This window comes from Myotis daubentonii, chromosome X (genome assembly GCF_963259705.1).
Source record: "Myotis daubentonii chromosome X, mMyoDau2.1, whole genome shotgun sequence".
NCBI classification, from domain to species: Eukaryota; Metazoa; Chordata; class Mammalia; order Chiroptera; family Vespertilionidae; genus Myotis; species Myotis daubentonii.
In genome coordinates, this window is record NC_081861.1 from 103,850,563 (window position 1) to 103,863,462 (window position 12,900).

Consider the following 12,900-nt stretch of genomic DNA (forward strand, 5'->3'; position numbering starts at 1 on the left):
ATAATAATCCTAGGAATTTGTGTTGAAAGTAAAGTTTACTTTCAGGTTTTATGATTCTGGGATATTCTACAGCACATGATTTTCCTAATCATAGAACCAGTACTGTTGAAGGAGTGGAAGAAGAAGAGGAAGAAGAAAAACTAGAAGAAAAAAAAAGGTGATATTTCAAATTTTTATCAAGATGAATGTATTTGTCAAGGATTATTTAGGTTGCAAGTGATAGAAACCGAGCTGAAACTCACTTAAACAAACAAAGAAAATTAATTGTTCAAGCAACTTAACCAGTTCAGTAAAGTTGAATTCAGGTACTGAAAAGTATGTTGTAAGAAAACTGACTCTGCATTTCATGACTATGCTTTCCTGGGGGTTCATTCTAGGTAGGCTTTCCCAGCCCAAGTGACTTGTACACTGGTCTTGCACAGTGAGCTTCACTCTGCACCTCTAGGGTATACATCAGTGGTTCCCAACCTTTATTTGGCCATGCCCCACCTAAGCATCTCTAAAATCCTGATGCTCAACCTGTGATATATAATACTTATTATTCAAAAAATAAACTCCTATTCATGTGGAGGAAGCCTAAAAGGCCATTAACTTAGTCTAAACAAGCTTCCAAAGAACATGGCATCCGTGAAAGAGAAAAATAAAAGAAATAAAGGACAGTTGAAGTCCTGAGGAAGAAATCACTAAGAAATTGTTTAAAAAATAATAATATGAAGTGATATGAAAAAATAGCAAATAAAGTTTCAAAACATAAGAGAACTGAAATGCATAAATATGTCAATACATATTTATATACTATATATGAGGCCCCTAGAACCATAAGAAATGCAAAAAATTCACTGTTAATAACTCATTCTTAAATTGCCCCCCCTTAAAAATCAAATCCCTCCCCCCCTGGTGAGGCATGTGCACCAGGTTGGGAACCACTGGTATAGGTAGTGTCTTGCCCAGACCTGCATGGTGAGCAGTGGATAACTGATTATTGAACCAAACCCTTCAGAAGTATTCGGGCTGTAATTAACCCTTTGCCATACTACCTGGGATTATCAGATACTTACCTGGTTGCTTGAATATCTCCTTCACATGGACACTAGCCGCATGTGCCACCCCCCCCCGCGCCCCCACCACCACCACATTATCGCCATGCTTGTGCCTAAGAAGCTGAAACTAAAAATGTCACAAAAAGTTTTTTTTACTGTGAAACTCCAGTACTGACATACTATCAGTTCATTCAAGGTCCATTATATTTTTAAAGTCGGATTCACTTTAAATGTCCTTTGAACACATGTATCAGAGTAGAACAGGAGAACCTTTCTGAAAAGGTGCACATGTAATTACCTAGGATGCAATCTGCAAGAGTCCAGGGGTACCTGGTTTCTTATTTCTGATGAAAAGTGGATGACAAAATCCCACACATAGAGGTAGAATCTTAGATCTGCATGCCTAAACATGCTCCTTGGAAGTCGTAGACAATTCTCTTCCTAACAACAACAAAAAAAGATGGCTTTATCTAATTTAAAGAAAAGTAAAACCCAGCCCAGGAAGATATACCAAGAAATGCTGGAATCAATTATTTGAACGGAACATTTTGAGATGTCTCATCCTTGAAAGCAAAATTCCCATTGGTGCTCTGCTGGTAGCCCTGAAATCCTTAAGTTGTTTGTTGATTAAGTCATGTGAAAAATAAGAGGTTGTGGATGAGAATACTGGACTCCTGTACAGGCATTACTTGAAGAACTCAAATTGCATGATTATTGACAATATACATCTGGGAGCGTCCTACCTGCCCCTTACCTCCCCACCTGGATAGAAAGAACAGACTATCATGCTGCCCACCAGTTTGAGACCCAAACTTCAGAAGAATGTCCCCAGAAAGCATGCGCTCCTCTATGTTTCTTCAGTGTACTCACTGGAGAATAGAAGACACTGATACACTCCTCTGGATTTAGTTAAATAATATTTGCACTTTTGTTGGAAAACTGGCCCCTTGTGGGCAATTATTTTCTATGTTCTTGAATTTCACAATTTAATGTAAAACAGTAACTTTGTGTATCCCACGTCTCCACTATCCTGAGCCCCTTTCCAGCCAAACCCTCAAACTCAGTCCATCCCTGCTCCCTGTCAGACTCGGAAGAGTCACTCAAGGTGTTCTTTTGTGTTTCCAAAACAATCAGAGGAGGCTGCGACCAGCTGGGTATTCACTCAATTGGATGCAACAGCACCTCCAAATCTGAGCTGCCTGAGCCACCATTGGCGGCAGGTCAGCTCCCTAAGAGGCCCTGGTTTGCCAATCTCTGCACTCTGCCATGTCCTGAAATCAGGGAGTTAAGAACTGATGGTCCGCACATGTCCACTGGGAGGGAGGAGACCGCAGAGGAAAGGGGGACTAGACTCCAAAGGACTTTGGCTCCGGTTGGATCTTCCTTTCCTTTCATCCTTTTCATCCTTTTCAAAGAAAGAAATATATATATAAATTACACGCACACACACACACACACACACACACACACACACATACACACTTTTTTTTTCTTTGAATATTGATCCAGAAATTGGGGTGTTTTTTTTTTCTGATTTGGGGATTGTTTTCTCTCTTCAGCCCTCTGCGCTCTCTCTCCCTCCCTCTCCCTCCTTAAACCAGTTCAGGTTGAAACTTTGCAGTGCACATTCCCTTCTACCCCTCCAGGGATGGCTCTGAGCTCTCGGGCGCAAGCCTTCTCAGTAGAAGCCTTGGTGGGAAGAACCAGCAAAAGAAAACGGCAAGATCCAAGAAAGGAGGCGCCGCCTGAGCTACAGGAGAAAGAGGACGGAAAGGAGGAAGAGAGGAGCGGTGCCACAGGGAAGAAGAGCGAGCAGCCGAGTAAGTACCCCTACCTCATCCCAAAGCCCTGCTATTGGAGCTTGCTGGATCTGCAAGTCCCAGCCTAGCCTAAGACGCTGCAGAAAGGTAGATGTCCTGGCCCAGATGAATGGCCGATATTGGGCCGCGGGGACACTTCGTCCACTTGGCTGTAGGGGAAGTTTCAGAGCCTCCGAGTTCAGCCTGTAATTTTGCGGTTCATTTACGGTGAAGGGGAGGGTCCCCACATGTTTGTGGAGACGTGAGACTCTCCAGCCTCCCTGATACCCGGAAAGTCGCAAGGTGGCTGTTTCTCAGGGTAGGAAGCAGGGTACACACCCCAATTCCAAGAAGATTAAGCCTCAGGGACCGAAAATCTCCGAGAGAGTAAGGATGGGCAAATTTGAAGAAGGACCATGCCTTTAACAGAGCGCATCGTGAACCCATTTGTCTCCGTCAGGGGACAACAGTGGTGTTGTGGGGAACATGGGGATCAGTCTCCAAGGTCCCCGGGGAAGAGATGGCGGGTCGACTCCGAGATAGGCATTAGCGAGAAGGTGGCGTGCGAACCAGGAAGCTTTCTCAAAAACTCTAGACTTCTCTGTATCCAGCAGAAAAGCGACCCAAGACAGAGTCCTCAGCAACTTTCTCAGGTTTCGGAGGCCCTGGAGGAGGCGGCGGCGGCAACTGTGGCTGCGAGGGCGGAGGCGGAGGCGGAGGCGGGGGCTGCAGCGGCTGCAGCGGTGGCGGTGACAACCACAACAAGGGTGAAACTCTGGAAGAGAAAGATGCTATCCAAGTGGAGCTTCAAGGATCTGAGCTGTGGAAGAGATTCCACGCCATTGGGACTGAGATGATTATTACCAAAGCCGGCAGGTTCGGCTCTGTCCAAGCTGTTTAAGGTCACACAGTAGTCCCTTATTGTTCTGCTCTCATAAGATGTGATGCCTCCAGCTTTATGCTCTAGCACTCATCCCCACGTGTCCCCATCCTGACAGGCATTAGAAAGCCACTGTTTCTCAACTGACCAGATTAGGATGTGCCTGGCCCATGTTAATGGCTCCTTATATCTTTTCTGTACATTGTGACTCCCAAAACTCATTCTTGTTATGTGATATATGACAAAAAATTAGACCTGCCAAGCTAGGTGCCAGATTCCAACCCCACATTTTAAGCTTATGGTCATGGTACTCTGTTAAAGCCTCATAGTTTTCAGAGGAAAATATCCCGTCTAGCAGCTTCTCAAATCATCATCCCTAGCCCAGACCTGTTAGAGGTGGAGCATTCCCACTTTACCTGGTGCCGTGGGGCTATATTTTAGGGGCAGCTTGGCAACTTTGTGTGTGTGTCAATCCTAATTTCGCCTTTTTCAAATCTGCCTCACAAAAAAGTTCCACTGAAAACTTGAGAAAGGGGAATAGCATTTCTCTCTTACTTTCTCTTCTATAGCTTTTCTTTTTTTATGGTGGTAGTGGGGAGTGGGGTAGACAAAGCCTTGTGGTAAGGATATTCTACTCCAATCAGAAATCCTGAACTTATTCAATCAAGTATACAACTAACAGTCTTTGTTCTTGTAGCAAATGTCATTTCCTAAACCTGTCTTAGAATGGGAAGGGTATTGTGAATTCCTTCACTCCTCATTTGACCCCAACCCTGCCACACTTGAAATGTCTCTAAAAGCACCCAGGTCAGTTGCTATTTCTCTTCTGCAGGCGGATGTTCCCCTCTGTTCGGGTCAAGGTGAAAGGGCTGGACCCAGGGAAGCAGTACTATGTGGTCATGGATGTAGTGCCTGTGGATTCCAAACGCTATAGGTAACTGGGCCCTAAGGAGAGTACTACAGGCTCAGGCTGGGAATAGAGTCTGGTCTTTGGAAACCAAGAGTGCTATTTTGAAAACTCTAAAACTCTACCACAGGTAAGGGATGTGGGATTTCTTTCCTGTGGGTTTTGAGAGTCAAATTTTCTTGATCAAACCAAATTGTCTTATTCAAACTGGGGTTCAGACTGAGAAAAGGTCATTCCTCCTTTTTCCTTTCCTTCCTAGAAAGAGATGCCATTTGCTGCTTCAGTGTTTCCCAAACCTCTAGTCTATCCATTGCTCTGGCCTTGTCTGTGCAAACTGCAGAAGGTGTGGACTCAGATGGCTGTTTGATGGAAGTTTGGGAAGAAATGCCTGAGATTCTGCATCCATACTGGTCTCTAGGTTGTGCTACTTTGGCAGAAGGTCCTAGAGTAATGCCCTGTTTTGCCATCCAAAGCTAGTCTAGCAGTTACTGTACTTAGGTCCATCTTTTCTTTCTTAGCCTCTTTCCTGAGGCGGAGGTCAGGTCACAGAGAGTACAAGAAAGCTTGCCTCTTGCTATAAGCACTCTACTTAGTGCTATCTAAAAGTGTCTGAGTTAATCCAAAACCAAGAGGCCCGAAGTGTGGGCCTGCTAGCACTTTGGCTCAGGAGCTATGGGGTTTGTGCAGGAGCCACTGCACTCTGGCTGTGAGCTGAGAGCTGTGAGCTTTCTACTGAAGTGGGTGTCGAGCCTTTCTATGAGACAGCTAGGTTTGGAGGTCAGGGGAAAAGCACAGCTCAAGAGCCTGCAGGAGCAAATGTCTGGGAATAACGGAACAAGCTGTTAGCCTCTAGTATTTGAGCTGTCTTGAAAATGCTGTGCACAACCCAGGGGATGAAATTGGAAATACTGTGAAAATCAGCCTGGAGGCCACATGGGGAAGAGTTCATGGGAATATTCTGATATGAAGCCTTGTTGGCAAAAGTGCTTCCACAATGGCTCCTGGCGGTGAACTGGACAGACACCTTCCTCACTTCCTCTCTTCTTCCCTGACACTTGTGGCCCAAGGCATGAGGATTTTTTCTGGCATCTCTGTGAGATAAAACGGGTTAGATCAATTTCTGTTGTGATTTCTGAGAGGAAATACAAACCAGACTCTGAAATCCCATGACATTATACTTGTTCTGGCACTGCATTACGTTTTAATGACATATGCTTATTTACAGTTTGCTTTCTGTCCCTGAATGATCTTTGGAAATCAAGTTTGAACTTCTACTAGTTTCCTTTGGGATTAGTTGGCAAACCTTGGCTGAGGCCATTTGGATCAGATCTTGGCTGCCTTCTTCTCATGCCCCTAGATTTGGCTGGCTGCAGCTAAAGTTACATTTCTCTTTCCTTTTTCAGGTATGTGTACCACAGCTCTCAGTGGATGGTAGCTGGGAATACTGACCACTCCTGCATCACTCCCAGACTCTATGTTCACCCAGACTCGCCCTGCTCAGGAGAGACCTGGATGAGGCAGATCATCAGCTTTGATCGGGTGAAACTTACCAACAATGAAATGGACGACAAAGACCAGGTAAGCGTGCAATCCTTTGTCCTGAGAAAGGGAGGGAGATGATAAGGCATCAGCGAAGAGGTCATCTTGGATATGCCAAGGGGGCTTCTTCCAGGTGAGTTAATTGTGGTCTTTAAGAACTGATCAAGTTCAGGGCCTATAATGAAAGTAGCTCCTATGGCCTTTGGTGGCTGAGGCTGAGAGTGCTGCAGGTTGGGAATGGTGAATTAAAGGAGTGTGAGGATCAAATGACACTTGTTTAAGCCTAGATATCTGTACTGGGAGAGTGGAAAGGAATGTTTCAAAGAGCTCCCTGAAACCTCAGTCTACCAGGCAATTGCTGTGGGCTCTGATTGCCTTCTAGTAGATGGGCCCCTTTGGTGTGGCATGATGTGTTGGAAGTCTCCTTTCCAGCCACCCACATAGATGGCCTTTTCAAGTCACTTCCATCTTGAGCTTCTTAGGTGCACTCCTTCCTCTCCCCTTCCAAGTCTGGTCCTATGCCAGCCACACAAGGAAATAGGCAATCTCCAGAAATTAAGAGGTAGGGAATGTCAGGTGGTTGCCCATCGGTTACCATTAGCCCAAAGAATTTATGGCAGGCAGTCAGATCCCAGTGACACTTGGGTACAGCACATGGTTACCCACATTTGGAAGTATGGAAAAGCCCCTAGAAATGGAATCACTGATGGCTCTGATGCCCTGGTGCAGAAATCCCTTAGCCCTGAGCGTCTCTGCCTGGAGCAAAATGGCAGAGAAAAATCCTTGTGTGTGACTAGCCTTTCTGGTTTAGCTTTACTTTTGTGTGTAGGCAGACTGGGGGTGCTGATGAGAGGAGGACAGTATTGGGGAGGGGAAGCCAGTTTCTAGGCAACATTTGATCATTTCTCCTTTAGATCATTCTGCAGTCCATGCACAAGTATAAGCCCCGTGTGCACGTGGTGGAGCAGGACAGCAGAGCCAACCTGTCCTGGATTCAGTCCCTGCCCACTGAAGGAGTTAAAACATTCTCCTTTGAAGAAACGGAGTTCACCACGGTAACAGCTTATCAAAACCAGCAGGTAAAGCTAACTAGATCCCTGACAAGCAGTGGTGGTCCCAGAGGGACTTGCAGAATAGAAGAAAGTTGCATATGGATTGAATTTTCCTTGATTTAAACAAACAAACAAACAAACAAGCAAAAACACAACATAGTCTTATTGCATTTTTACCAAGGCAAGTTTGATTGTGAATTGTGTGGGGTCTTGTGATTAAGAAAGGAGCAAAACAATGTGCCTGGAGAAAAAGAAAATAACCATTCTAAAGTTGACTTAGAAATATGCTTGCATTTATTTAACATGCCAAAGTACATGTTAAAACGTGTTTTACGGTTTTTGTAACCATTAATAGCAATGGAGACAGTGTTATTACTAGTGCACTGACTTTATCTTTCTCTTTTTAATTCATAGATTACCAAACTGAAAATAGACAGGAATCCTTTTGCTAAGGGATTTAGAGATCCTGGAAGAAACAAGTAAGCAATATAACAATCATATCTAATACTTACATAGCCCTTTTCACAATTATTACAGATAAGAAAAGTGTGGATCAGAGACTCTGATGCCTTCAATTTTGTAGCTACTAGATGGTAGGAAATGGACCTAGATTTTTTGTCTCCAAAATCTTGCTTCCTCCCACTTTCTCCCCAATCCACTTTTAAGATATTGCTTATTCTAGCTTTGTGAGTTTTTTTTATTAAATGAATATTTACTCAGGATTTTATTTACAAGTCTAGCTATAAAAGGAATGATATTTCAGATATTCACCCCTCAAAATCATAAAATAACTCACAAGTTTACATAAATAATTATTTTCAGGAAAAACATTCTGGACTTGCTGAAGTTTGAATCTCTTTTTCCAGGGGTGTATTGGAAGGGCTTTTAGAGACCTACCCATGGGTGCCTTCTCTCACTCTGGATTTTAAAACTTTTGGTTCAGACACACAAAGTAAGAAACATTTTATTAATATTTATTTTTAAATGTTAATTAAATAACTACGGACAAAGCTTTTATACCAAATACTACACATGTTAGAAAATGTGTGTTTATAAGAAAGTCGGTATATATTTATCTTGATGAAGAGGTAAGAGGCAAAAAGGGAGAGAAGCTGGCATGAAGGTAAAGAGCAGAGATGTGGTAATGGTGAATTTATTGACTTCTGTCTTCTTGAGAGCTCCAGATCTCACCTAAATTCTTTAGCATCTTACTATTCATATTCTTTAGGATCTGCCTGTGGTGCATTTGTGGACTTAATTGCAAATGTTAGATATGGAAATAAATACTTTGTGTTTTATGAGGAACATTTATCACATATTAAAATGACTTCCATTAAAATAATTTTAATTGAATTAAAAGTTTCACCGTACTTAGCTCCACTTTTTCTATTGTTGTAGTTGGAAAAATAAATGTTAAAAACAATACTAAGCCATTTCAATTAGCTTAATTACCACAAGCATTTAAAATATTTGTAATGTATTTGTTCTCAGGTAGGACATTACATGACTAAATAATAATCATAATTAGACAATGCAGGCTTTCTCATGGAAGAATGTATACCTTCATTTACTCTGATATTTAACAATATATAAAAGAGCTTACTTACAAATGACAACAAATTATTTTATCCCTCTTGTCTTTACTTCATTAAAGTTCTTTGTTTTAGGACATAAATTCAAGGTTATAATTACCTTGAGAAATCATCAATATTACAGTTAGGTTGAGTTTTACACAGTACCATAACAACCAATTGAAATGTAAAGAGATGAAGTCTAATCATTTGGCAAAATATTTCAGTGGATTGACTATATTAATTTGGTCTGGAGGAGTGCATAAAATATTTTTATATTATCACTTTAATAGCATCAAGGCAGCATGTTTTTAAAAGATACAAGTCAACACAAAGTGCACAAATAAAGAAAAAAAGCTAAATATTATAATTAATTGATAATTCGAAAAGCACATTTTCTTAATTATTTAAGACGTCCAGAATACTCTCAAATTGCAAAGAAAAAGGGTACAAATTTTTAAAAATAATTTTGAGCCCTAACCAGTTTGGCTCAGTGGATAGAGCATTGGCCTGCGGACTGAAGGGTCCCAGGTTCAATTCTGGTCAAGGGCATGAACCTTGGTTGTGGGCACGCCCCCAGTAGGGGGCGTGCAGGAGGCAGCTGATCGATGTTTCTCTCTCATTGATGTTTCTAACTCTCTATCCCCCTCCCTTCCTCTCTGTAAAAAATCAATAAAATATATTTAAAAAAAATAATAAAAATAATTTTGAATGTTTAGATATAAAATGTATTTGCCACCATGTTGATAAAAGATTAGCCCATGTACATAAAATAGAAAAACAATAGTAACACACACAAAAAAACGATTACATTCAGTCAATAACAAATATTTTCAATTCAAACACAAAAATAAGTGCAGAGTTTAGATGTTTGTGGACCTTATAATTATCCCTAATTTTAGTAGATGCTAGGCAACCATAAAAGGTCACCTGACAACACTGATTTAAACATTTTCATTTTCATCTTCATATTTTTTAAACTGCAAAATTGTCTTTAACTCTTGATGTAGTGTACTATGGAAGTCTTCTTTTTCATGTATGAAAAAAATCTAATGCATTTAAACATATACTTATTCATTTTATTAAATTTATTGGTTGACATCCTATGTAATAAAAGCCTAATATGCAAATCTACCGAATGGCAGAATGACCAGTTGCTATGATGCACACTGACCACCAGGGGGCAGACACTCGATGCAGGTGGTCAGTGCGCTCCCACAGGGGGAGCACCACTTAGCCAGAAACTGGGCCCACAGCTGGCAAGCACAGTGTCAGTGCCAGGAACCTCCCCTGCCTCCACAGCAGGCGGGCGGTAAGGAGCAGGGGGTTCTGGACTGTGAGAGCCATGGATTGTGAGGGGGACATCCCCCAAGGGGTCTTGGACTGTGAGAAGGTGCAGGCCAGACCGAGGGACCCCCCCTCTCCAAGTGCACAAATCTCATGCACCAGGCCTCTAGTTGGTTAATAAAATTTTATAGGATTCAGGTGCATAAGACTATAATACATCATCTATAGATTGTACTGTTTTAATTTGTAAAGATTACTTTCATGTGCACTGATTTTTTTTATCAGATTGTTGCTTTCTATAGAATCCCAATCAACCAATTTGTTTAATTTAGTCAAGAAGGAGGGGGCTTGGGGGACTGGAGGGAAGAAGGTAAAGGTAAAGAGATTAAGAAAAAGAAAAAAAACATACATATAACACATAGACATAGGCAATAGTGTGGTGATGGCCAAAGGGAAAGGGGGTGGGGAATAGATGGATGTGGACAAAAGTGGGGTAATGAAAACAAAAAGAAATTTTTCTTGGGGCAAAGGGCACATGATGCAGTGTGCAGATGATGTTTTATTGAGTTGTACACTTGAAACCTGTATGTATTAATTTCACCCCAATACATTCAATTAAAATTACATTTGAATTTTGATGAGGATTACATTAAATCTGTATATTGCTTTGGGTAATATGGCCATTTTAACTATGTTGATTCTTCCAATCCATGAACACAGGACACTTTTCCATTTTGTTGTGTCTTTTTCAGTCTCTTTTAATAATGTTTTATAATTTTCAAATCGGTAGCATTTCTGCTGATGTAATTCTTTTAGAAACTTTATGGATTCACTGTGAATTTTATTGGGTGTCTATACAATTAGAAAATAGCCATAGCCACTCATCTCTTAAGGATAAGTCTTCCTCTATCTTCGGCTTTTGCTGAGATGACAATGCCCTTAAGCTTTTCAGTGTTCTGTAGAAGTCCATTTGTCTGACTGAAAGGTACTGTTAGCAAATGCCTTTTATCTTTCTGAGGTCCTAATAAAGGATTTTATACCTCCCCCAAAAATAATAATAATAATGTTTTGTAATTTTCAGTATATAGGTCTTTCACGTTCTTTGTTATGTTTATTCAATAAAAATAAAAAATGGAAAAGGAACTTTAGTAATTTTTTTAGTTTAAAAAATCTATTTTATATTTATAAGATACTAGAGGCATGGTGCATGAATTCATGCACCAGTGGGGTCCCTTGGCCTTGCCTGAAGAATCAGGCCGAAATTGGCTCTCTGACATCCCCCAAGGGATCCCAGATTATGAGAGGGTGCAGGCCAGACCTAAGGACCCCACTGGTGCACTATCAGGGCCAAGGAGGGATGCAGGAGGTTGGCCAGCCAGGGAGGGACTGCAGGAGGGCTCTAGGGCGTGTCCAGCCCATCTTGCTCAGACATGATCTGCTGGACCCCAGCAGCAAGCTAATCTACCTGTCAGAGCACCTGCCCCCTGGTGGTCAGTGCATGTCATAATGACTGGTCAACCAGTCGACTGTCTGCCCCCTGGTGGTCAGTGCACATCAGAGCTAGTGGTTGAGCAGCCTTAGCATATCATTAGCATGTTACACTTTGATTGGTTGAATGGACGACCAGATGACCAGACACTTAGCATATTAGGCTTTTATTACACAGGATAATTGGCTCTTGGTCATATTTAATTGGGCTTCTTTGTAATTCATTGGATAAATATTGCCTAGCACAGCTCTTGAACATAGTGAGTGCCTGATACATGATACATAATAGTAGTGTTAAGATTAATAGTGGTAGTAGTAGAGATACAAATTCAACTTTCATCAGAGGAATAAACATAATTCTTTCTCAAAGAAGTTAAAAAACATGCAAAAAAACCTAACCTATGAATGAAGCAGGGACAACTATGGACATGATTAGTGATTCAGTAGGGACATCAAGTTCATTGACTGAATTGTCATTCACAGGTGGAAGCAGTGTCTCATCTCCAGTGACTTCTAGTGGAGGGGCTCCCTCTCCTTTGAACTCCTTGCTTTCTCCACCTTGTTCTCCGTCTACATTTCACTTACCTACAAGTTCCCTTGGAATGGCCTGTCCGGAGGTGTACCTGCACAGTATCAACTTTCCCCTTTGCTATAAAATTTGTCCAACTGATTGTTGGCAACAGCAGCCTCTTGTCTTGACTGCTGCTGAAAATCTAGCAAGCAGCAGCAGTTCTCAGTCTTTAAGCCCATTCATGATGGAAGTTGCCAATTCAAAAAACAGTTCATCTACAGAGATCAATGGGCAGTGTCTACCAGAACCTAATTCTTCCAATCAAATACTGTATGGATTACAGGCACCTGGAAACATTTTATCACCAAACCTCATTGCCAGGGAAACAGTTCATTGCTCTTTCCATCCTTCCTTTGGCTATTATAGATACAATTTCACTATGCCATCTAGAATGGTAAATGCTTCCAGCCATCTCAAAATGAATGACAACACTCAAGTTTCTTTTGAAGAAGGCAAACACAATCATGCTCATTGGTATCCAACCATTAATCATTGCCATTAATGAAACAGTCACATTACTATAACAATTACAAGTAAGCACATAGTTTTTCAATTGTATCCAAAGAACAGTCAAGAGTTATTGGGCTTAAAAAACTTCATTATCAGAGAGCATTTCTCTGTTATACATTTAAAGTGCCTTATTAAATGTTCATGAGAAGTTACATTCATTTTTCACCTATGCCAAATATGATCCATAATAATCTCTGATTACAGTGGCTTTGGGCCTCAAAATAAGATAATAAATGTTATGTGATGAGATGGACTA

The 12,900-nt window shown here is 41.4% G+C and overlaps 1 protein-coding gene across 1 annotated transcript; it reads left to right on the forward strand.

Moving 5' to 3' along the window:
* The first annotated feature begins 2,688 nt into the window (after positions 1-2,688).
* Positions 2,689-12,636, forward strand: TBX22 (T-box transcription factor 22). The gene is made up of 9 exons (XM_059678683.1): positions 2,689-2,860; positions 3,451-3,492; positions 3,559-3,715; positions 4,552-4,653; positions 6,030-6,204; positions 7,080-7,244; positions 7,632-7,696; positions 8,084-8,169; positions 12,047-12,636. Exons 1-9 carry the CDS (start codon positions 2,689-2,691, stop codon positions 12,634-12,636), a joined length of 1,554 nt encoding a protein of 517 aa, XP_059534666.1.
* Positions 12,637-12,900: the final 264 nt, after the last annotated feature.

Coding starts and splice junctions, on each gene's coding strand:
- TBX22 (XM_059678683.1), top strand. CDS start 2,689: ATGGCTCTGAGCTCTCGGGCGCAAGCCTTCTCAGTAGAAGCCTTGGTG. Junction 3,493..3,558: donor GTCCTCAGCAACTTTCTCAG/GTTTCGGAGGCC, acceptor GCGGAGGCGGAG/GCGGGGGCTGCAGCGGCTGC. Junction 3,716..4,551: donor ATTATTACCAAAGCCGGCAG/GTTCGGCTCTGT, acceptor TCTCTTCTGCAG/GCGGATGTTCCCCTCTGTTC.